Source organism: Macaca mulatta, chromosome 14 (genome assembly GCF_049350105.2).
Source record: "Macaca mulatta isolate MMU2019108-1 chromosome 14, T2T-MMU8v2.0, whole genome shotgun sequence".
NCBI lineage: Eukaryota > Metazoa > Chordata > Mammalia > Primates > Cercopithecidae > Macaca > Macaca mulatta.
The window spans coordinates 9,548,674-9,570,771 of NC_133419.1; the positions used below are offsets into that span (position 1 = coordinate 9,548,674).

Here is a 22,098-nt window from a genome sequence, read left to right on the forward strand (position 1 = left end):
TCCTCCAGCCCATCTCAGACCTCTCCTTGCCCTTCACGTTCCAGGTCGGACCTCAGGCCCTGCTCCAACTGAAGCTTAAAACGCTTGTGGTATTGGTACCAGCCCAGCTCCACCTCCACCCCAGGGTTTAACTTGGGAGCCACCTTGTCCTCAGTCCCTCAATTCCCCTTCCTCCTTCCCAAGCCTCAGTGTGTCCATCTGCCAAATGGGCGTGACCATCCCTACCCCACCTTCCTGTCTCCCACGTCAATTCTAATGATACAATCAAAGTAAGGCTCAGAAACATTTTTTTTTTGAGGGGGGGGCGATGGGTGCCAAGCGCGGGCAAACCCTAGAGAGAGCGAACTACAATTCCCATCCGGCTCCGGGGCCGCAGGCGTCCCTAGCCCCCTCTCCCTCAGCCAAGGGCAAGGCGGCTGCGGCCCAGGGGGCGAGAGAAGTTGCAGCGCTCCGCGCCTCGTGGGTTAGGGCCCAGCGAGGGCCCAGGTAGGGCTGGGTTTGGGGCCGCGCGGGTACCTGGGAGGTCTTTCCGACTCCGCGGAACCCCAACCGCGCCCCTCGCAGAAGTCAGTTGCTCTCCGCGGCCCGCCCCCGCACTTCCTGGCCGGGAGTTGGGCCAGCCCCGCGCGCCTCCGCCCCTACCTTCACCTCCAGCCGCGGCTCCCATTGGCCGGCGCGCACCTGCCCGTCCGTCTGGGGGCGGGGCGCGGCGCCCAGGTGAGGGCGCGCTGGCGGCGGCGGAGGAAGGTGACAGCGGGGAGGGCGGGAGAGTCGGGGGGAGGACGCGCGGCCAGAGCCTCTGACGGTTGGCGGACGGACGGCCCGACGGGTGGGCATGCGGGCGGCCAGACTCTAGCCGAGGATCAAGGCTCCGGCCGCAGCCATGGAGGCGCGGCTGCGCGCGCTGGAGCGGCTGGCGCCGGGCGAGGCCGGCGGCGGCCCGGGGCTCGACGGCCTTCTAGATCTGCTGCTGGCGCTGCACCACGAGCTCAGCAGCGGCCCCCTACGGCGGGAGCGCAGCGTGGCGCAGTTCCTGAGCTGGGGTGAGTGGCGGGGCGGCACGGAGCGAGGGCGGGCCTAGGGATATCGCGCCGAGACCCCCGCGCCCGCAGACTCTCCCGCAGGAATCCGCACCCCCACGGGCTTCCCTCGCAGACTCCCTGCAGTGGCCCTGACGCTTACCACCGGACCCCCGCGGCCCGCACACTCGCCTGCACACCTCACCCTCACTCCAGTTGTCACACACGCTCCTTCCCACTCACAGACCCCGACACATGCACGCACACACGAACTTGTGCCCAGGTGTTGACCGCAGACGCATGTACCCAGTACACCGCCTAGAGTCCTGTACAGAATTCCTTGCTCGCAGGCCACACCTGACGCAGGACACACACAGACCCTCATGCGTGTCACCCACTGACACACTGGCTGTCTGTTTCTCATTCCTCTCGGATGCATTGAGACACACAGCTCACGGAGAGACCCAGAGAGCGCTGCAGACCACCCCGACCGCACTGGCACTGCAGAACACACAGATCTGTAGGTATCGCACACTTACAGACCTTCCCCGCAACCAACACACACCCCCCCAGCTCCCTGCGTACAAGACCACTGCAGCGTGGACTCAGGCTGCTGGCCAAGCTCCCTGGGGGCTGTGGCCCCAGGGCCGGGCAGGGGGGCCTGGCTGGAGATGGGTCTGTACCTTTCCTGGTACACTCATCTGAGTCATTGGGAGTGGCTGGCCCGGGGTGACCCTGAACCCACTGTGGGCACTGGCGCCAGCTGGAGGGTTCCCTGGTCACACCCTGCCGGGCCATGGGGAAAAGGCATGGGGCCTGGCCAGGGCGGGGTGAGGCAGGTGTTTGCCCAGTGGGCAACTAGCGTTCCTGGCGCTCCTGAGCTCTGGGCAGGCACAAGGCCTGGGGAAGAGGGGATGCTGCCACCCAGATGTGCCAGGGAGTTGTCCCCTAGCCCCAACCCTTCCATCCAGAGCAAGGCAGTCAGAAGGCCCCTGCCTCTGTGCCTGTCTCCCTGGGATGCCTTCATGCTATGCGTGTCTGCCTGTGTTGTTGTCACCCCCCATGACACCCACACACGTGTGTGTGTTTGCACACACATGTGTGCTCCTCCCTGACTGCCTCCAGCACCTCTGCCTGGGACCCCGGCATGGGGGCCGTCTGTTGACAATCTCCCGAGGTAACTCAAAGGGCCGTGACTCATTCCTCTCCTGCTTGTCTCTACTTGTCCCTGCTCCTGCCCGGAGCCCCCTTGCCCTGTGGGAGGCCAGAGGATTAGGCAGCCTGTCCAGGGGCCTGGATCCTCCTGCCTGTGGGCCTAGGCTTTAGCGCTTGTCTGGCGGGTGGGTCCCTATGGTGCTGGCTTCAACTCCCACAGGGAGGCCCGGGGCTGCTCCTCCCCAGCTCCACACACAGACCTGGGAAAGAGACAATGCACTTCTGTAATGAGGTTTCCACCCCGCCCCCGCTGCGGGCTTCTGCCTGATAAACCTGTGGAGCAGCTCTCTGTCCCACCCACAGACCCGCCCAGCTGGCAGGGAGTTTACCTCCTGGCAGGGGGAAACTGAGGCAGGGCGCCAGACCACAGCTGCCCCCCATCCTGAGTGATCACTCCTGCCTCCCTATAGACCCAATTCCTTCCCAAAACCTGTGGCTCATCCAGGTCTGGAAAGGGTCTGGGAGTGGCTGGAGTTGCCCCTCCTGGAGGTATCTGGGATGTGAGGAAAGAGGACGTTCTTGACCAGACAAAAGCCTCGTCCAGACAGGGAGGCAGGACTCGGAGTGAGAGAGCCAATCAGGCCTGGAGGCATCCTGAGCACTCACGCCTTCAGGGGCTAGTGCTGGCACCAGGGAACGGCATCTTGGTCCTGTTTGTGAATCTCGTGGGCACCTTGGCAGACTGGCATCCATGCCTCCAGACTGAGGGGCCCCACGTGGGAAGCAAAGAGCCTGTCCTCCCTGCCCTAGGGACTGCAGGCCTCACCCCCAGCCAGGTACCTCTGTGCCTACAGGGTCCCCAGACCCAGGCCCACAGCTTCTGAATGGGAGAGAAGCCTCTCTCAGGATGAGGAATGTCACCTGTCCAGTTTCCCAAGACAGGCCCCGGCCTGAATCTGTGAGGGGGCCAAGAACTGCGAGCTGGGGGTAGGAATGGTGTCCCCATGGTCCCCAGGGTGACCTGGCCAAGCAGAGTCAGACTGCAGACTGGACAGGACTACAAGTCCCATCAGCCCCTGGGATGGAGGCTGCCTAGAGTCTGGGGCCAGGGGTCCAGGGAGGTCCAGGAACCATGCAGTCAGCTGAGCCCAGCCTCTGACCTTCCGCACTTCCTGATCGTTCCTGATCGTGGCCGAAGGAGCACCAGCTCCTGCCAACCTCTTGGCCTGAGGCTGTCCCTGGGGAGGTCATCCCTGCCTGGGCTCACAGGAGTGGCAGCTCCTGGCTTGCCCAAGGTGAGATGAGGAATGGAGCCCTCCCTGCATGCACTCTGAGTCCCGCCCTGTGTCCCCTCAGCCAGCCCCTTCGTATCAAAGGTGAAAGAACTGCGTCTGCAGAGAGATGACTTTGAAATCTTGAAGGTGATCGGCCGAGGAGCCTTTGGGGAGGTGAGCAAAGGGCCCGGGATAGGTGGGGAGGAGGTGTTCACACTGGGCTGGGCTCACCTCGGTCCTGCCTGTGGTCTTAGGTCGCCGTGGTGAGGCAGAGGGACACTGGGCAGATTTTTGCCATGAAAATGCTGCACAAGTGGGAGATGCTGAAGAGGGCTGAGGTCAGTGTGGAGTCTGGGGGGCCCTTGGGCACCCTACAAATGGGTGTGGGGGAGGCATATGCTGCCAGGGCCTGTGGGGCATGGCGGGGGGTGGGCAAGGCTGCAGACCGGGCAAAGGGTGCTACCCTCAGCAGCCACTGATTTGTTACCTTTCTCACAATAAATCCTTTATTTAATTTTTTAATTTTTTTTTTTTTTTCTTGAGACGGAGTCTTGCTGTATCCACTAGGCTGGAGTGCAGTGGCTCACTGCAACCTTAGCCTCCCAGTTAAAGGAATTCTCCTGCCTCAGCCTCCCGAGTAGCTGGGACTACAGGCATCTGCCACCACACCCGGCTAATTTTTGTGTTTTTAGTAGAGATGAGGTTTTGCTATGTTGGACAGGCTGGTCTCGAACTGCTGACCTCCGGTGATCCTTCTGCCTCGGCCTTCCAAAGTGCTGGGATGACAGGCGTGAACCACCATGCCCAGCCTACAATAAACTCTTTTTTTTAAGACGGAGTCTCACTCTGTCACCCGGGCTGGAATGCAGTGGCGTGATCTCGGCTCACTGCAACCTCCACCTCCTGGGTTCAAGGGATTCTCATGCCTCAGCCTCCCAAGTAGCAGGGATTACAGGCGTGTGCCACGACACCCAGCTAAGTTTTTTGTATTTTTAGTAGAGATGGTGTTTCACCATGTTGGCCAGGCTGGTCTCCAACTCTTGATCTCAAGTGATCTGCCTGCCTTGACCTCCCAAAGTGCTGGGATTACAGGCCTAATAAACCCTTTTGAAAGCAACCAGTCATTCCCATTTTCCATATGGGCATGCTGAGGCCCAGAGCCATAGAGCGTGGGCTTGGGCTCAGTCGCAGCCAGACAGGGGACAGTAGAGCTATGACCTCCATCCAAGCTCCCAGACTCACAGAGTCCTTCATCCCCTGAGCTGGGAAGGGGGGCATCTTGGGTTCTGATCCCACCCCACCCCTTACTTCCCCAAACCTGCTGCAGACAGCATGTTTCCGGGAGGAGCGGGATGTGCTCGTGAAAGGGGACAGCCGTTGGGTGACCACTCTGCACTATGCCTTCCAAGACGAGGAATACCTGGTGAGGATACTTGACGGGGCTAAAGAGGAGCATCCTAGGGACACAGGAGAGGGTCCTTGGGGCCAGGGGCACTGGGCCCAAAGACCCCTCTTGGGACCAAGAGACTCCCACTTCCCCCCATCTCCTGGGCTTGCTGCCTCCTGCCTGAGCCCTGGCTGGGAACTGGCCAGCCCAGAGCTGCTGGGAGATGCAGCCCTGCCTTCCCAGAGCCCTGTGGGACAGCAGTGAAGTGGCCGGGTGCGCCCTTTCCCCAGGTTTGTTTCTTGTCCCCCACCTCCAGTACCTTGTGATGGACTACTATGCCGGCGGGGACCTCCTGACGCTGCTGAGCCGCTTTGAGGACCGTCTCCCGCCTGAGCTGGCCCAGTTCTACCTGGCTGAGATGGTGCTGGCCATCCACTCACTGCACCAGCTGGGTTATATCCACAGGTGAGGCTCCAACGGCACTGCCCTGCCCAACCCCTGCCAGCTGTGCTGGGGAGAGCTGATGTTGGCTGAGCACTCACCACATGCCAGGCGCTTTGCTGGGTGCCTCATCCGTGTGCTTCCTTGGAATCAGAGCCCTCTGTGGCAGGGGCTGCTACTGTCCCCGGCCTACAGTTGAGGGGGTCAGAGCTTAGCACAGGGAAACACCTGTCTCAAGGTGACTCGGCTCGCGGGTGGCCAGGCTGTGGTCTGCACTGGGGAAGTCTGACTCCTGCATCCCCTACAGCACACTCTGCCACCTCCAAGGGTTGTCCCCACACATCCTTTCTACAATCTAGCCGTCTTCCTCCTCCTGGCCTGTGGGATCATCTACACACACACATGTTGCTCATCACATGAGCACCTACACATAGGAATGTGTGTGAGCTGGTGCTGGCACACACTGTGCATGTGCACCTGGGCATGTACCTAAATGGCCACTTACACGCAGGTCAAGCCCTTCACTCTCCCTGCCTGCCATCCCCCAGGGACGTCAAGCCAGACAATGTCCTGCTGGATGTGAACGGGCACATTCGCCTGGCTGACTTCGGCTCCTGCCTGCGTCTCAACACCAATGGCATGGTAAGGACCCTGCTCTGAAGTGGGGGCAGGGGATACCAGGCAGGCCAAGCTCTCAGGAAAATGGGAGGCCCCAGGCCTAGTGCAGAGGCATCAGGCTCCCCAGGGAAGGTGGGTGAGGCCCAGGCCCCAGGTGGGCAGCAGTTCAGCCTGGCGGAGTAGGGGTGACAGGGCCATCGCGAGGGGCTAGCAGCCCCAGCCCCCCGGCCAAGTCCGAAGCCGTCCTCATGGCTTCACCACCACCACCACCCACAGGTGGATTCATCAGTGGCAGTAGGGACGCCGGACTATATCTCCCCTGAGATCCTGCAGGCCATGGAGGAGGGCAAGGGCCACTATGGCCCACAGTGTGACTGGTGGTCGCTTGGAGTCTGCGCCTATGAACTGCTCTTTGGGGAGACGCCCTTCTATGCTGAGTCCTTGGTGGAAACCTACGGCAAGATCATGAACCACGAGGTCTGGACGCCAGGCTCTGGGCTTCCAGAGGGGGCAGTGGGACCCCCCGAGTCTGTGTGGTTGGAAATACCTGCAGGGGAGGCTGAGTTCCTGGACACTTGACCCAGCCTGCCCCCTCCCTTGACCCACAGGACCACCTGCAGTTCCCCCCGGACATGCCTGACGTGCCAGCCAGCGCCCAAGACCTGATCCGCCAGTTGCTGTGTCGCCAGGAAGAGCGGCTGGGCCGTGGTGGGCTGGACGACTTCCGGAACCATCCTTTCTTCGAAGGCGTGGACTGGGAGCGGCTGGCAAGCAGCATAGCCCCCTATATTCCTGAGCTGCGGGGGCCCATGGACACCTCCAACTTTGACGTGGATGACGACACCCTCAACCATCCAGTGAGTGGCAAAGGCTACTGCAGGAGGGGAGCTGCCCTACCCTCTTGTTGGCTGGGGGAACCCTCCCTCTGAAGTCCCCTGGGGTGGGCTGGGGATGAGGCTTTCAGACACCAGGGCTTATGATTTATGGACTCCCAGACTGACCCATTCCAGCTGCCATCCCCTGGCCCAGCCTTTTCCAGCCAAACTGGGGTGGGGCAGCATCTCCCACAGGATCCCCATGCTCGCCTGCACTGAGGTGGGCCGTGTCAAGGCAAGGCCGTCTGACCACAGGCATCATCCTATTAACTAGAATCCATATAAGGAAGAAAACTCCCAGCAGCTCCTAGGAGACTTATGGGAGCTGGGGGTCTGTTTGGGTTGGGCCGTGTTACCCCATCGAGTTCCCACCTGAGCAGGAGGAGGTTGCACCTGGTCCCGGGGGCTCCTGTGGCCTCGGGCCTCAGGCCTCGGCCTGTGGACTCTGACTCTCCTTCCCTCTCCCTCTGCAGGGGACCCTGCCACCGCCCTCCCACGGGGCCTTCTCCGGCCACCACTTGCCATTTGTGGGCTTCACCTACACCTCGGGCAGGTGAGGCTAGTCCTCACACACCTGGTGGGAGGCTCAGGGTTGCCTGACCTAGCACACTGGGCACGTAGCCCACTGGGGCCCTGGGAAGGAGGGCAGAAGGGCTCCCCAGTGCCTGCACATGGCAGGTGCTCTAGCTCTCATCCTCGGGGTCCTGGTGAGGCCACACGCAGGTCCCGCGGGGCCCCGTGACTGCACATGGCTCTTATGGTGCCTTCCACGAAGGGCGAGGGTGCGCTGCACCTGGAGCCAGAGGTGTAGGGTTCAAAGGCCGCTACTGGTCCTGGGCCTCATTTGTGGCTCTGTAAAATGGGTGGGATGGACCAAGCACGGTGGCTCATGGCTGTAATCCCAGCACTTTGGGAGGCCGAGGCAGGTGGATCACCTGAGGTCAGGAGTTTGAGACCAGACCGGCCAACGTGGTGAAACCCCGTCTCTACTAAAAATACAAAAATTAGCTGGGTGTGGTGGTAGGCACCTGTAATCCCACTTACTTGGGAGGCTGAAGCAGGGAGAATCATTTGAACCCGGGAGGCAGAGGTTGCAGTGGGCTGAGATCGTGCCATTGCACTCCAGCCTGGGTGACAGAGCGACACTGTCTCAAAAAAAAAAAAAAAAAAAAAAAAGGGTGGGATGATCTCCACCTACGCCTATTCGAGGGGCTGGCCCGAGACCGCAGTGAGGTCTTGGTGCAGTGTGCTCTGAGGTGGAAGGAAATGGGTCCGACCCCCACTCCTCGGGGCCAGCCGGGCCACCGTCACCACATCCTGTCCTCGACAGCCCTTGGGAGAGGCCTCGTCACCACCATCTTCCCCTGGGGAAACTGAGGCTAAAATACATTGGGTTCGAAGTGACACAGCTTGTAAGGGCCAGGACGAGGGCTTAAACCTGGGCCTGGGGACTGGGAGCCCGTGCCCTGAAGCCGCTGCCCTGGGCTGCCACCCGTGGAATCAGCCTGGGGTCTCCCAAGGGCAGGGTCTGTTCTGGCTGTTTCACAATGAATGAGTGATTCGATGCAGGAGGATGAAGGAGACTCTGTCGGGTGAGGTTTCTACCAACACGCGTAGCCCCTGTCCCCCCACAGTCACAGTCCTGAGAGCAGCTCTGAGGCCTGGGCTGCCCTGGAGCAGAAGCTCCGGTGTCTGGAGCAGGAGAAGGTGGAGCTGAGCAGGAAGCACCAAGGTACAGGGAGCGGCTGGGCCGGGCCTGGGTGTGCTGGCCCTAGGGGCTGCTGCTGCGAGAGTGGGCTCACCTGTGGGTACCACGTCCCCTCCAGAGGCCCTGCATGCCGCCACTGACCATCGGGAGCTGGAGCAGCTACGGAAGGAAGTGCAGACTCTACAGGAGAGGCTGTCAGGTATCCCTTCCACCCATCCCCACCGGGGCTGAGTCCCACCTGGGCTCAGGTCCTGCCCCTGCCCTGGACACGTTGTATGATCCTGGGGGAGCATTTTGCACTCTCTGAGCCTGTGTATGGAAAACAAGCCAAGGAGACTCGCTCCCGGGGTGAGAGGCTGGGGCCGTCAGCACTTGAGGTCTCAGTGACTCTTCCCGGCAGAGCTGCTGAGGGACAAGGCCTCCTTGTCCCAGCTGGATGGGCCCACACCTGGTAGCCCAGGTCAGGACAGTGACCTGCGGCAGGAACTTGACCAGCTTCACCAGGTGAGGGTTGGGTGAGGTGGGTGAGTGGCCCTGGGCTCCGTGGATGGTTCATGCCTGACTTTGGGCCTTGTCCTTCCCCGCTCCCTCCCCTGTCTCCTCAGGAGCTGGCCAAGGGTCGGGCAGGGCTGCAGGCTCAGGAGCAGGAGCTCTGCAAGGCCCAGGGGCAGCAGGACAAGCTGCTTCAGAGGCTGCAGGAGGCCCAGGAGAGAGAGGCGGCCACAGCTATCCAGACCCAGGCCCTGAGCTCCCAGCTGGAGGAAGCCCGGGCTGCCCAGAGGGAGGTGGGTGACCAGGGTGGGAAAGGACAGCATCTGGGCCCTGCCCCCAGTGTGGCTGGAGGGAGCATGGGGAGCTTGGTGGGAGATGCTGCCCCCTAGTTGTAGCTGGCAGAGGCTGGGCCCAGGGGACAGTGGCTGGGATGGGGCAATCTGGGAGTCCATGCCTCCTCACATCCACTGTGGCTGGCAGAGTCGGGAGTTCGTGGCAAGGTGGGCAGAGGGGCTGCCAAGGGCAGAGTTGGCACTGGCCTGCCTCTGCACCCCTCACAGCTGGAGGCCCAGGTGTCCTCCCTGACCCGGCAGGTGATGCAGCTGCAGGGACAGTGGGAGCAACGCCTTGAGGAGTCTTCCCAGGCCAAGGTAGTCAAGTCCTCCCCCCTTGGCAAGAGGCGCTTCCCCACCAGTCTGACCCCACTCAGAGCCTCAGGGCCAGGCCTGTGTCCCGGGCGGGTGGGCCATGGCATCTTGGGTCTCTGCCCTGACCCCCTCCATGTCCCCAAGACCATCCACACAGCCTCTGAGACCAACGGGATGGGACCCCCTGAGGGTGGGCCTCAGGAGGCCCAACTGAGGAAGGAGGTGGCCGCCCTGCGAGAGCAGCTGGAGCAGGCCCACAGCCACAGGTGAGCCAGGCAGCTGGTGGCAGGGAGGGGCCGGACCCGGCCTGGGCCGGGAGTCATGGCCTTGGCCTTCTCCTCCCCAGGCCGAGTGGTAAGGAGGAGGCTCTGTGCCAGCTGCAGGAGGAAAACCGGAGGCTGAGCCGGGAGCAGGAGCGGGTGAGCAGGGGGACGGACGGAGGGCACGACAGATGGACAAGGCAATGGGGAGTCAGTGAGCAAGGTGGACATGGATGGGGCTTGGGGTGCTGCGGTACCTATAGGGAGACAGCAGTCCCAGGACTGCTGGGGCCTGGGGCTGACCTTTCCTCTGGCCGGCCCCAGCTGGAAGCAGAGCTGGCCCAGGAGCAGGAGAGCAAGCAGCGGCTGGAGGGTGAGCGACGGGAGACAGAGAGCAACTGGGAGGCCCAGCTCGCCGACATCCTCAGCTGGTGGGTGCCGGGGGTGGGTCGGGGTGGGGAATGCATTAGGCGAGACTGAGGGCCCAGCCCATGACCCTGAGCCCCTTCCCAATCAGGGTGAACGATGAGAAGGTCTCAAGAGGCTACCTGCAGGCCCTGGCCACCAAGATGGCAGAGGAGCTGGAGTCGTTGAGGAATGTGGGCACCCAGACGCTCCCTGCCCGGCCACTGGTGAGCCCCAGAGATGCCCTTGGGGGCTGGCTTAGGCAAGTCACTGACCTTCCGTGAGCCTCAGGATCCCTGCTACTGAGGGTCACTACTGGAGGTGGGGACACTGAGCTCACGAGAAATAGTGGCTTCCCCTGAGCTCAGCGTGGGTCAGTGGCCGAGCTGGAGCTTTGAGCCTGGCCAGGTGGCATGGGTAGGAGGATGCTCTGGTAGGAGGGGGTCCTTGAGGCAGCCAGGCCTAGAACCCATCTTAGACGGGTGCTCCATGGCCACCAGGACCACCAGTGGAAGGCGCGGCGCTTGCAGAAAATGGAGGCCTCGGCTAGGCTGGAGCTGCAGTCGGCGCTGGAGGCTGAGATCCGTGCCAAGCAGGGCCTGCAGGAGCGGCTGACGCAGGTGCAGGAGGCCCAGCTGCAGGCTGAGCGGTGAGGCTAGGGGCAGGCGCTGGGGGCCAGGGCCCGCACAGAGGCTGGTGGTGAGCCCTTGCTGTTCTCCCCAGCCGTCTGCAGGAGGCCGAGAAGCAGAGCCAGGCCCTGCAGCAGGAGCTCACCATGTTGCGGGAGGAGCTGCGGGCCCGAGGGCCGGGGGGTGAGTGGCTGCCGACTGCTTGCCCCGGATCCAGGCTCCCCCATGGCCTCCCGCTTGCCAAGGGGTCTCCATGATGGCCTGGCAGGGTGGTGGAGACGGGAGTCTGTTCCTGGACTCTGCCACTTACTCCATCATCTGTGACCAGCACTTCTTGAGTGCCTGCTCTGCCTAGCCCTGCCCCATGCCTGTGGTCATTTCCCATTTTACTGAGGTGGGAACTGAGGCCCCTCCTGGCCCCTAGTTCCTAGGCCAGGGACCCCAGGCCGGTGACCTACCCTCTCTTTGCAGACACCAAGCCCTCAAACTCCTTGATTCCCTTCCTGTCCTTCCGGAGCTCAGAGGTAAGGACCAGGCTGAGGGGCTTGTTGGGGAGGAGTCCTGGGAGAGGCACAGGGACCTTGACTTTGCTCCTCTCTCTCCCATCCGCAGAAGGATTCTGCCAAGGACCCTGGCATCTCAGGAGAGGCCACAAGGCATGGAGGGGAGCCAGAGCTGAGGCCAGAGGGCCGACGCAGCTTGCGCATGGGGGTGAGGATAGGCGGGTCCATAGTAGGGGGGCTGGGCGCCGCCCCTGCCCATCTCACTTGCTCCCCCGCCCTCCTGCAGGCTGTGTTCCCCAGAGCGCCCACTGCCAACACAGCCTCTACAGAAGCTCTTCCTGCTAAGGTCAGTGCCCAGAGGGAAGCGGGGTGGGGGCACCAAGCAGTTCTGCTAGGCTGAATGGGCCCTGAGGGGACACTCCATGTGCATTGTAGCTAGCAGGCACAATTGGGGTGGAGGTGGTAGCAATGAGCTTGCCTGCTGCTATAGAATGGCTGGGACTCAGAGGTCACTGCCGCCTGGCTCAGCCCTTTGTCTCGCCTGACCCCTCAGGGATGGGGCATGGGGTCTTGGAAGGCCTTGGGTAATGGCTGTCCCCCTCCCCAGCCCGGCTCACACACCCTGCGCCCCCGGAGCTTCCCATCCCCTACCAAGTGTCTCCGCTGTACCTCGCTGATGCTGGGCCTGGGCCGCCAGGGCCTGGGTTGTGATGGTGAGAGTCCCCACCCCACCGCACACCCACCCACTATGCTCCAGCCACGGTCCCAGGTGTGTGGCCCTGGCACACCCAGGCTGTTTCTCCTATCCCAGGGTCACTGGCACCTGCTGGTCAAATTTCCTCCTGCTTAGCTCTGTTCCTTTTCTCACTTGATGAGGAATTGGGGACAGTTCAGGTGCCACTGTGGCTTCAGGGAAGCTGGCTCTGGACATGCCCCAGTCCTGGTTTGGGGCTGTCCCCTCCCAGCCTCACCTCATCCACCTTCTCCACTTTCCCCACAGCCTGCGGCTACTTTTGTCACACAACCTGTGCCCCACAGGCCCCACCCTGCCCCGTATCCCCTGACCTCCTCCGCACAGCCCTGGGAGTACACCCTGAAACGGGCACAGGCACTGCCTATGAGGGCTTCCTGTCGGTGAGTGGGGGCCAAGGGAGGGGAAGACGGGCATGGGGGGCTGAGGGCCCCTGCAGTCCTCCTATGCTTGCCTTTCCGCCAGGTGCCGCGGCCCTCAGGTGTCCGGCGGGGCTGGCAGCGGGTGTTTGCTGCCCTGAGTGACTCACGCCTGCTGCTGTTTGACGCCCCTGACCCGAGGCTCAGCCCGCCCAGCGGGGCCCTCCTGCAGGTCCTGGATCTGAGGTGGGTGCTGGGCAGTGGCATGGGGTAAGGGACTAGTGGTGAGGGGGGGCAGTCAGGAACAGGGAGACCTCTGACCTGTTCTGTGAACCTCCCAGGGACCCCCAGTTCTCGGCTACTCCCGTTCTGGCCTCTGATGTCATCCATGCTCAATCCAGGGACTTGCCACGCATCTTTAGGGTGAGTGCCTGGGATGAGATGGAGCAGCCGCCATCCACCTCCCCATGCTGTTCCCACTCTGGCCACTGTCCGCCCACTCCATACTGCCCTCTTGGGCCAGCCCACAACCACAACATGCTTTCCACGCAAGCATCTGGCCGGGTCTTACCTCATTTCGGATCCACTGTGGCTTCCCGTTGTCTGCGGGGTGCTCCTGACCTAGCCCTTGAGGCCCCAAGGATCTGGCCCTGCAGGCATCCCCAGCCCTCTCCCTGGCACCTCTCTGCTCTGGCCACACCTTGTTCTCTCCAGTTCTGAGGGTGCCCTGTGCCTGTGTGCACCACATTCTCGGTCCTTCACGTGTGTCTTTGCACAGAATTGCCGGCCCTGCACTGGCGCCCAGCTCCTAAACCTGACTACTCCTGGTTAGTTAGTCATCCCTCAGGCTCCAGCAGAAACGTCTGGTCCCCTGGGAAGTCATCCTTCACCTCCTGGCCCAAGTTTGGGGCCCTCTGTGTTCCCACTAGGCCTGTCCTTGCCCCATTATGGCGCTGGTCGCAGGGCTCTGGAGTTGTCTGTAGGCCTGTCCGGCCTACTCCCTGCTGCTGATAGTGCACGCTAGGCCCCCGGGGCACAGCGGCTGCTGGAGGCAGGAAGGGAGGGAGGACAGATGGCTCTGGCCCACAGCCCTTCAGCTTGGGTCCTTGCCCACAGGTGACGACCTCCCAGCTGGCAGTGCCGCCCACTACGTGCACTGTGCTGCTGCTGGCGGAGAGCGAGGGGGAGCGGGAGCGCTGGCTGCAGGTGCTGGGTGAGCTGCAGCGGCTGCTGCTGGACGCACGGCCAAGACCCCGGCCCGTGTACACACTCAAGGAGGCCTACGACAATGGGCTGCCGCTGCTGCCCCACACACTCTGTGCTGCCATCCTCGGTGAGCTGGTGGAGGGGACTGGAGGAAGCAGTCCAGGCCTGCAGGAGTGCCGGTGTCTAGGAACAGTCCCAAGGGCCACCGCCACTACCCATTCCCTGCAGCCACGAGATACAGACTGCCTTGCACTACATATGTGCTCCAGCCCCCTGTGTGCATGGCTGGGCCCCCAGGTAGGGGGCCTGGCTTATCCCCACTCCATTTCACTGTGCCTCAGTTTCTGCTTTTTCCAAAAGAATCTCAAGCGAGTGGAAGGAACAAAAGCTTTTTTTTTTTTCTTTTTTTTTTTTTGAGACAGTCTTGCTCTGTTGCCCAGGCTGGAGTGCAGCAGTACAATCTCAGCTCACTGCAACCTCCGCCTCCCGGATGCAAGCGATTCTCCTGTCTCAGCCTCCTCAGTAGCTGGGATTACAGGCATGTGCCACCTTGCCTGGCTACTTTTTGTATTTTTAGTAGAGACGGGGTTTCACAATGTTGGCCAGGCTGGTCTCGAACTCCTGACCTCAGGTGATCCACCCGCCTTGGCCTCCCAAGGTGTTGGGATTACAGGCATGGGCCACCATGCCCAGCTGGAACAAAGGCTTTAAAAAGAGAGAAATGAGGGTTCAGTCCTGGCTGTCTCACTACAAGCTAGGGGACTGGGGGACTGCTGTAGAACACCCAGAGCCTCATAACATCTCCTGGGTGGAGCTGCCAAGAGCTTCACTTGTGCTCAGCCTTGAACCTGGGGCTCAGCAGGGCTCTTCTGTAACTGAGGCTGGGAAAGAGGCATGAAACAAAGCTCCTCGGCGTCCCCCGGCAGCCGAGGCCCTGAGCCAGCACCCGCTCTCAGGGCGGGAGCCACAGGAGAGGTTGTGTGGGTCCCTGGAGCAGTCAGGAACCAGAGGGGAGGGGGTTTTTTGAGCAAGGGGCTCTGCTGAACCCTCCCTGCTTCCTCGCTTCCTCAGAGCCACTCTGAGAAAGTACCATCGTTGTCCCCAGTTTACATAAGGCGAAACCAAGGCTCTGAGAGGTGACCTGACTTACCTGAAATCCCACAGCTCAAGGTGATGGGCCTCACCCCAACCCCTCTGAAAGAGCCTGTCCAGACTGGGAGAGAAGGGTCAGTGAGGCAGGGACAGCGGGATTATCGCCACCCCCATTTCCTCAAGAGAAACAGGCACAGCAAGGCAGGTGGACTGCACACTCTCCGTGTCATTGAGTAGGCTGCTGACCTCTGACCCTCTCCCTCCCTCTACCAGACCAGGATCGACTTGCGCTTGGCACCGAGGAGGGGCTCTTTGTCATCCATCTGCACAGCAACGGTACCCATCAAGGCTGGGCTAGGGTGGGCGTGGGCAGGGGCAGCCCTAGCAGGCCGAGGAGGATGGGGACGGGTCACTCTTCAACCACCTGCCAGTGACCCTCTCCCCTCGCCAACCCTGCAGACATCTTCCAGGTGGGGGAGTGCCGGCGCGTGCAGCAGCTGGCCTTGAGCCCCAGCGCAGGCCTGCTGGTTGTGCTGTGTGGCCGCGGCCCCAGTGTGCGTCTCTTTGCCCTGGCGGAGCTGGAGAATATAGAGGTAGCAGGTGCCAAGATCCCCGAGTCTCGAGGCTGCCAGGCACTGGCAGCTGGAAGCATCCTGCAGGCCCGCACCCCAGTGCTCTGTGTAGCCGTCAAGCGCCAGGTGCTCTGCTACCAGCTGGGCCCGGGCCCTGGGCCCTGGCAGCGCCGTATCCGTGAGCTGCAGGCACCCGCCACTGTGCAGAGCCTGGAGCTGCTGGGCGACCGGCTATGTGTGGGCGCTGCCGGTGGCTTTGCGCTCTACCCGCTGCTCAATGAGGCTGCGCCATTGGCGTTGGGGGCCGGTTTGGTGCCTGAGGAGCTGCCACCATCCCGCGGGGGCCTGGGTGAGGCACTGGGTGCCGTGGAGCTTAGTCTCAGCGAGTTCCTGCTACTCTTCACCACTGCTGGCATCTACGTGGATGGCGCAGGCCGCAAGTCTCGTGGCCATGAGCTGTTGTGGCCAGCAGCGCCCATGGGCTGGGGTAAGGCACCTTCAGTGTATGGGTGAAGACAAGGTCGCGCCTCAACTCATGAGCCTGGCATTGGAGGCCTTTGGTGCCAGTTTGCATCCTCCAGCCCAACACCACCCTGTCCTGGCCTCCGTGGCTTGCAGGGGACCTTCCTTTTCCATGCTGAGCTCATGCTCCTCTCCTGCCTGGGCCGCTCTCCTTTCGTTTGTATCCAGCAAACTTTTTTTTTTTTTTTCTTTTGAGACAGGGTCTCCCTCTGTCACCAGGCTGGAGTACGGTGGCACAATCTCGACTCACTGCCACCTCCGCCTCCTGGGGTCAAGTGATCCTCCCACCTCAACCTCCCGAGTAACTGGGGGCACAGGTGTGTGCCACCACGTCTGGCTAATTTTTGTTTTGTTTGAGACAGAGGAGTCTTACTCTGTCACCAGGCTGGAGTGCAGTGGTGTGATCTTGGCTCACTGCAGTCTCCACCTCCCAGGTTCAGGCAGTTCTCCTGCCTCAGCCTCCCTAGTAGCTGAGACTACAGGCACCCGCCACCATACCCAGCTAATTTTTGTATTTTTAGTGGAGACAGGGTCTCACCATGTTGGCCAGGCTGGTCTCGAACTCCTGACCTCGTGATCTGCCTGCCTTAGCCTCCCAAAGTGCTGGGATTACAGGCGTGAGCCACTGCGCCCGGCCTAATTTTTGTATTTTTTCGTAGAGGCAGGGTTTTGCCATATTGCCCAGGCTGGGAGTCTCAAACTCCTGGACTCAAGCAATCCCCCTGCCCGGCCTCCCAAAGTGCTGGGATTACAGGTGTGAGCCACCAACCCTGGCCTGTACCTGGCAAACTCTTAACTAGGTCCAGCCCCAGTGTCAGCTCAGGGCCTGGAGCTGGTAGGCGCTCCAAAGATGGCCGCTGCAATTGCTGTGGTCACCATTGCCTTCATGCTCCCCGCCCTGCCTCCCCATCATTGGTCCTTTCCTTCTCTTTGCCCCACTACCTCTCCATCTAGACCTTCGTCATGGCTCTCGTCACCTCCACTTCATGACTGGCTTGGTGCACTGGGGTCCCACAGAATGGGCCGGGGCTGGTTTCCTCATCCACATCAAGCACCCAGCCCAGGCTGGCACACTCCAGGGGCGACGGGTTGGGAGGAATGGGTGGAATAGTGAATGAATGAATGAATGAGGCGGTGGGGCAGTCTGGTGCATGCACAAGTAACTAGCATGATGGGTAAGGGCTGGAAGAGAGGAGCAGAGTGTCCTTGGTGAGCAATGGCTGTCTGGGGTGGGGCCTGCGGGTTGGGTGCTGCATACCACCCAAGCTGCCCAGGGCCAAATCGCAGCTCTCAGGACCAGCTGGGTGACCTGACCTTGACCACATGGCTCCAGGGGTTCCATTCCCTCCTCTGGAAATTAGGGGTTATAACAATAGTACCTGCTCGGAGTTGTTAAAAAATTAAGGGAGGAAAAGCATGTCGTGTTTAGAACTGAGCCAGGCATGTGGTGAGTGGTCCAGGGTTGTCTCTGATTTGATGTGGAGGCTGGGCGGGGCGACAGGGAGTCTTCAGAGGAAGGACCTTAGCGTGGGGTGTGGTAGTTACTGTGCTGCGGCAGGGGACAGGGTGTACCCTGTGAAACAGAGGGGGAAACAGCTCAGAGGTGCGTGGCGTGCCCGCAGGGTACGCGGCCCCCTACCTGACAGTGTTCAGCGAGAACTCCATCGATGTGTTTGACGTGAGGAGGGCAGAATGGGTGCAGACCGTGCCGCTCAAGAAGGTGAGGGTCCGCCAGAGCCCTGGGGCAGCACTGGGGTGGGGGCGTGGCCTGACCTCTGTGCCTGCTGCCTCAGGTGCGGCCCCTCAATCCAGAGGGCTCCCTGTTCCTCTACGGCACCGAGAAGGTCCGCCTGACCTACCTCAGGAACCAGCTGGCAGGTGAGGGAGTTCGTGTGTACGGGTGTGTGCGTTCACCAGTGCGCACGTGTGGCTGTGTGGCCGTGAACGCCAGCTGACTGGGCCCCAGGAACGTGTGAGCACAGCCCAGCTCTCCGCTTCTCCCACAGAGAAGGACGAGTTCGACATCCCGGACCTCACCGACAACAGCCGGCGCCAGCTGTTCCGCACCAAGAGCAAGCGCCGCTTCTTTTTCCGCGTGTCGGAGGAGCAGCAGAAGCAGCAGCGCAGGTACGCGTGCACGACGCCGGGGTTGAGGCTGGGCGGGGTGAAGGGAGGGTGGAGCTTGGCCACCAACTCCCTACGCCTTCTCCTCCCGCAGGGAGATGCTAAAGGACCCCTTTGTGCGCTCCAAGCTCATCTCACCGCCTACCAACTTCAACCACCTGGTACACGTGGGCCCTGCCAACGGGCGGCCCGGCGCCAGGGACACGTCCCGGGTTAGTCCTCTGGAGCCAATCACAAGCTACTCTGGTGAGGCTGAGCCAATCACCGGCCTCTGGTGAGCTCTAGCCAATCACAGGCCTCTGTAATTACCTGGGCCCCTGAGGCCTGGGACTTACCCTTCTGCTACCTGGGACTTAAGTACATCCAGGCTGGGGGCCCAGTGGCATTCATTTGTCCTGGTCTGTTGTGCCTTGGGCCTCTTGGCCTCCGTGTGCCTCCTGGTCCCAGCCCCTCCGCACTGTCAACCAACAGGCTCTGGAAGAGAAGGGCCGAGTTTCTCGCGGCTCCTCTGGCCCACAGCGGCCCCACAGCTTCTCCGAGGCGTTGCGGCGCCCAGCCTCCATGGGCAGCGAAGGCCTCGGTGGAGACGCAGACCCCAGTAAGGACAGTCCCTCAGCCTCCAGTGTGCTACCTCCCACCCCAAGTTTACACCCTCTTTGGATCCCTCAAATCTGATCTTGGTATTTTTGTCTCCTCATCTGCTGCTGGAGCAGTGAAGAGGAAACCTTGGACATCCCTGTCCAGCGAGTCTGTGTCCTGCCCCCAGGGATCGCTGAGCCCTGCAACCTCCCTAATGCAGGTGAGCGGGTCCGGGAGGCTTGTCCGTCCCCTATTCAAACGTCAGGCATTTCTCTTTTGTGCTAGGCCTTGCTCAGGGACCTAGGCTAGGGAACAAGCTGAGCCCATCCCTGTCCTTGATTTTCTTACCTGTCTCACCCCACCAGTGGGCACCAGCAGGATCCTGGAGGCAGGCCAGCTTAGGTGGGAATCTTGGCTTTGACTTTTCCAGCTGTGTGGCTCTGGGCAAAGTGCCCAACCTCCCTAATCTTGTCTCACCGTAAAATGATGTGGTTCCTGGGAGGCCTGGATGAGCTGATAATACCTGCGAAGGGCTCAGCATAGCACCTGGCATGGGGAAGGTGCCACAGAAGGGGAGCTCTTGGGATTCTTTTTTTTTTTTTTTTTTTTTTTTCAGACGGAGTCTCACTCTTTTCACCCAGGCTGGAGTGCAGTGGCACAATCTTGGTCACTGCAACCCCCACCTCCCAGGTTCGAGCGATTCTCCTACCTCAGCCTCCCAAGTAGCTGGTATTACAAGCATGCATCACCATGTCGAGCTAATTTTTGTATTTTAAGTGGAGATGGAGTTTCACCATGTTGGCCAGGCTGGTCTCAGACTCCTGACCTCAAGTGATCCACCTGCCTTGGCCTCCCAAAGTGTTGGGATTACTGGCATGAGCCACTGCGCCCGGCCACTCTTAGGATTCTTAACAGAGGCTCAGTCCACAGCAGGGAGTTGGGGGGATCAGAGGAGGGAGCAATCCATTCTGAATGAGGACAGGGGTAAACCTAAGAGAAGCTGGGGAGGTTCCCGTTCCCCCTGCAGCCACGCATCCAGCATACACATTTACCCACTGTCTCCAGCACACACATGCACCCACTCCTGTCACACCAGGCCGCTCGGAGCCCTGGGGCTCACCATGCTCTTCCATGCCTGCAGGCTCTCGCCCCTGCAGTCCCCTCTGTTTTGAATGCCTTGTCCCTATCTTCACCTTCACCAACACCAGACTGCCCTCCAGGTGACCCACCAGTACCATCTTCAAAGGAGCCTTTCTGGCCGCTTGGTCAGGTAGTCATTGCCTCCCTGGGGCTGGTGCCACCTTTGCCACCCCGCTCCCTCCACACCATCCTTGCAGCTCCTGCTGTGCCATGGGTTTCTTCTGGTGCCTGTTCTCCTCCCTTGACTGTGGGCTCCTTGGTGGTGGGGGTCAGGCTTCATTCTTCTGCCCAGAGTGAAGCATGTGTATCGACTAAAGGAAGAATGGAGTGAATGAACATTCACTGGGCACGGTGGCTCACCCCTGTAATCGCAACACTTTGGAAGGCCAAGGCGGGCGGATCACTTGAGGTCAAGAGTTCGAGACCAGCATGGCCAACGTGGTGAAACCGTGTCTCTACTAAAAATGCAGAAATTAGCTGGGCCTGGTGGCGCATGCCTGTAATCCCAGCTACTTGGGGGGCCGAGGCAGGAGAATTGCTTGAACCTGGGAGGCGGAGGTTGCAGTGAGCCGAGATCATGCCACTGCACTCCAGCCCGGGTGACAGAGCGAGACTCCGTCTCAAACAAAAAACAAACAAAAGAAAAATGAGCCAGGCATGGTGGTGCACGCCTGTCATCCCAGCTACTTGGGAGGCAGCGGCAGGAGAATCACTTGAACCTGGGAGGGAGAGGTTGCAGTGAGCCAAGATCATGCCACTACTGCACTCCAGCCTAGGCGACAGAGCACAACTCTGTCTCAGAAAAGAAAAAAAAAAAAGGACTTTGAATCCATTCAAGGTTAAGCAGGAGTTCTCCAGGTTCTTCCAGTGACCTTTTTACCACCTCCACTGCCCACCTCACATCTGGTTTCCTCCAGGGGCCCTGATACAGTGGGTGATGATACTAAGGGGGCCTCCAGGAGCCACTGGCCCTGTGAGGAAAGAGTCCTCCCTGAGCCTACCCCCCGACTTCCTTTTCTTTCTCCGGCAGGTCTCAGAGCGGCCCCGAAGCCTCCCCCTATCCCCTGAATTGGAGAGCTCTCCTTGATGCCCTCTGTTAGGGCCCACCCCAATCCCAGGGCAGAAAGACATGAGGGAGCGAAGAACTTGAGGAATGCCATACTCCGGCTGGTCCGGGACATGGAAATTTGGACTCAGGGAGGGCCCGGGCTGGGCAATAACTGGAAGGCTTGCCTGGTTTCCCAGGACTTGGGGGTCCTGACTCCCAGTCCTGATTCCCTGCCTTACCTCTCTGTTCCCAGCCCCAGCCTTTCTAAGCCATTGGGAATAGAATGGATCCTTTTGTCCTGGTGTCCAGGGGTGATTGTGCCAAAGCTCTTGTGTCCAGTGCCAAGCCCCCAGAGGCTTGTAAGAGTTGGGATGAGGGATGGAGAGGGACTGGGTCTCTGGGAACAGGTTGGGGGTCTTATCTGTGGACTGTCTGACTCCCAGCTGAGGCCAAGATGGGGCATGTCCCGGTCTCTGCTCAGCATCTGGGTGAGAAAAACAGACTGTGATCCAGAGGAAGGAAGATAGAGAAGGAGAGAAAGGATGTAGGCAAAGGAGGTGAGAGACAGGATAGGAGGAAGGAAGTGGAGGAGGAGGTGATAGGAATTGGAAGGAGGTAGAAGCCGTGTAGAGGAAGAGGGGAGAGGGACGGAGGAGAAGCGATGAAGAGGAGGAAGACAAAAAGAGGTGGAAGAGAGAGGGAGTCTGGAGAACAAAGGGTCCTTTCTCTGGGGAGGGGTGCGGTGGGTGGGGCTGACGCTGTCAGCCAATCCTCCCATCGGGGAAGAGAATCCTGGACAGGGATGGGATGGGGAGGGTATTTATAAGGGCTTTTTGGTGGGAGATGGGTACCCAGTGGGGGCCACTGGAGGGTCTCCCGGCACACTCTGGCCCTTCCCAGAAATGGGGGCCCTTTTTCTCGAAGCTTCAACCAGTTGTGTATTAGGGGAACCTAGGGGGCATTTTACTATTGATCACAGTCATTATATTGTTATTATATTACTATTTTTATTAAACCTCCCCCGACTGAAGTGTGGGGGGCAAAATAAGTATTTATCTCCTCAAATGCCACATTCCCAGGAGGGACAGACCCTGATGCTCTGTGAGGCAGCAAGAAACCAATAAAGACAGCTTTGTAAGCTGCTGGCCTCCTTGCCTGGATCTGTCATCTTGGGGTTCAGAAGGTGGGGGATTAGGAATGGAGGGAACAGTGAAGGCGTCACAGACAGTTACAGACCAGATTGTCTTCCCTGCATTTTCACAAATCAATTCAAATGGGGTAGATGAAGCGAC

General features: G+C 60.6%; 1 protein-coding gene across 5 annotated transcripts; it reads left to right on the top strand.

Annotated features, from left to right (window-relative positions):
- The first annotated feature begins 121 nt into the window (after positions 1-121).
- On the top strand, positions 122-21,946 carry CDC42BPG (CDC42 binding protein kinase gamma). Of its 5 annotated transcripts, none has more exons than XM_077962201.1 (37): positions 122-1,043; positions 3,531-3,622; positions 3,703-3,790; positions 4,780-4,871; positions 5,152-5,300; positions 5,825-5,918; positions 6,171-6,371; positions 6,503-6,751; positions 7,243-7,322; positions 8,404-8,501; positions 8,596-8,676; positions 8,878-8,981; positions 9,083-9,262; positions 9,530-9,619; positions 9,761-9,882; positions 9,963-10,035; positions 10,201-10,307; positions 10,394-10,508; positions 10,782-10,930; positions 11,005-11,093; positions 11,382-11,434; positions 11,523-11,621; positions 11,700-11,759; positions 12,021-12,126; positions 12,414-12,547; positions 12,630-12,769; positions 12,865-12,946; positions 13,640-13,856; positions 15,095-15,157; positions 15,281-15,880; positions 17,538-17,635; positions 17,709-17,793; positions 17,922-18,042; positions 18,134-18,251; positions 18,511-18,637; positions 18,753-18,838; positions 20,789-21,946. In XM_077962201.1, exons 1-37 carry the CDS (start codon positions 884-886, stop codon positions 20,843-20,845), a joined length of 4,659 nt encoding a protein of 1,552 aa, XP_077818327.1. In that variant the 5' UTR covers positions 122-883; the 3' UTR covers positions 20,846-21,946. The 5 variants fall into 5 exon arrangements, with proteins under 5 accessions (XP_077818327.1, XP_001118237.5, XP_014969326.3 ...); XM_001118237.5 differs by having other exon boundaries at positions 3,703-3,786; positions 4,776-4,871; XM_015113840.3 differs by having other exon boundaries at positions 3,703-3,786; positions 4,776-4,871; positions 9,530-9,882.
- Positions 21,947-22,098: the final 152 nt, after the last annotated feature.

Bases quoted from the DNA above. Each gene is read 5' to 3' on its own strand.
- CDC42BPG (XM_015113840.3), top strand. From the start codon at position 884: ATGGAGGCGCGGCTGCGCGCGCTGGAGCGGCTGGCGCCGGGCGAGGCC. The intron at 5,919-6,170 runs GTAAGGACCCTG...CACCACCCACAG, and splicing joins GTCTCAACACCAATGGCATG to GTGGATTCATCAGTGGCAGT. The intron at 15,881-17,537 runs GTAAGGCACCTT...GCGTGCCCGCAG, and splicing joins AGCAGCGCCCATGGGCTGGG to GGTACGCGGCCCCCTACCTG.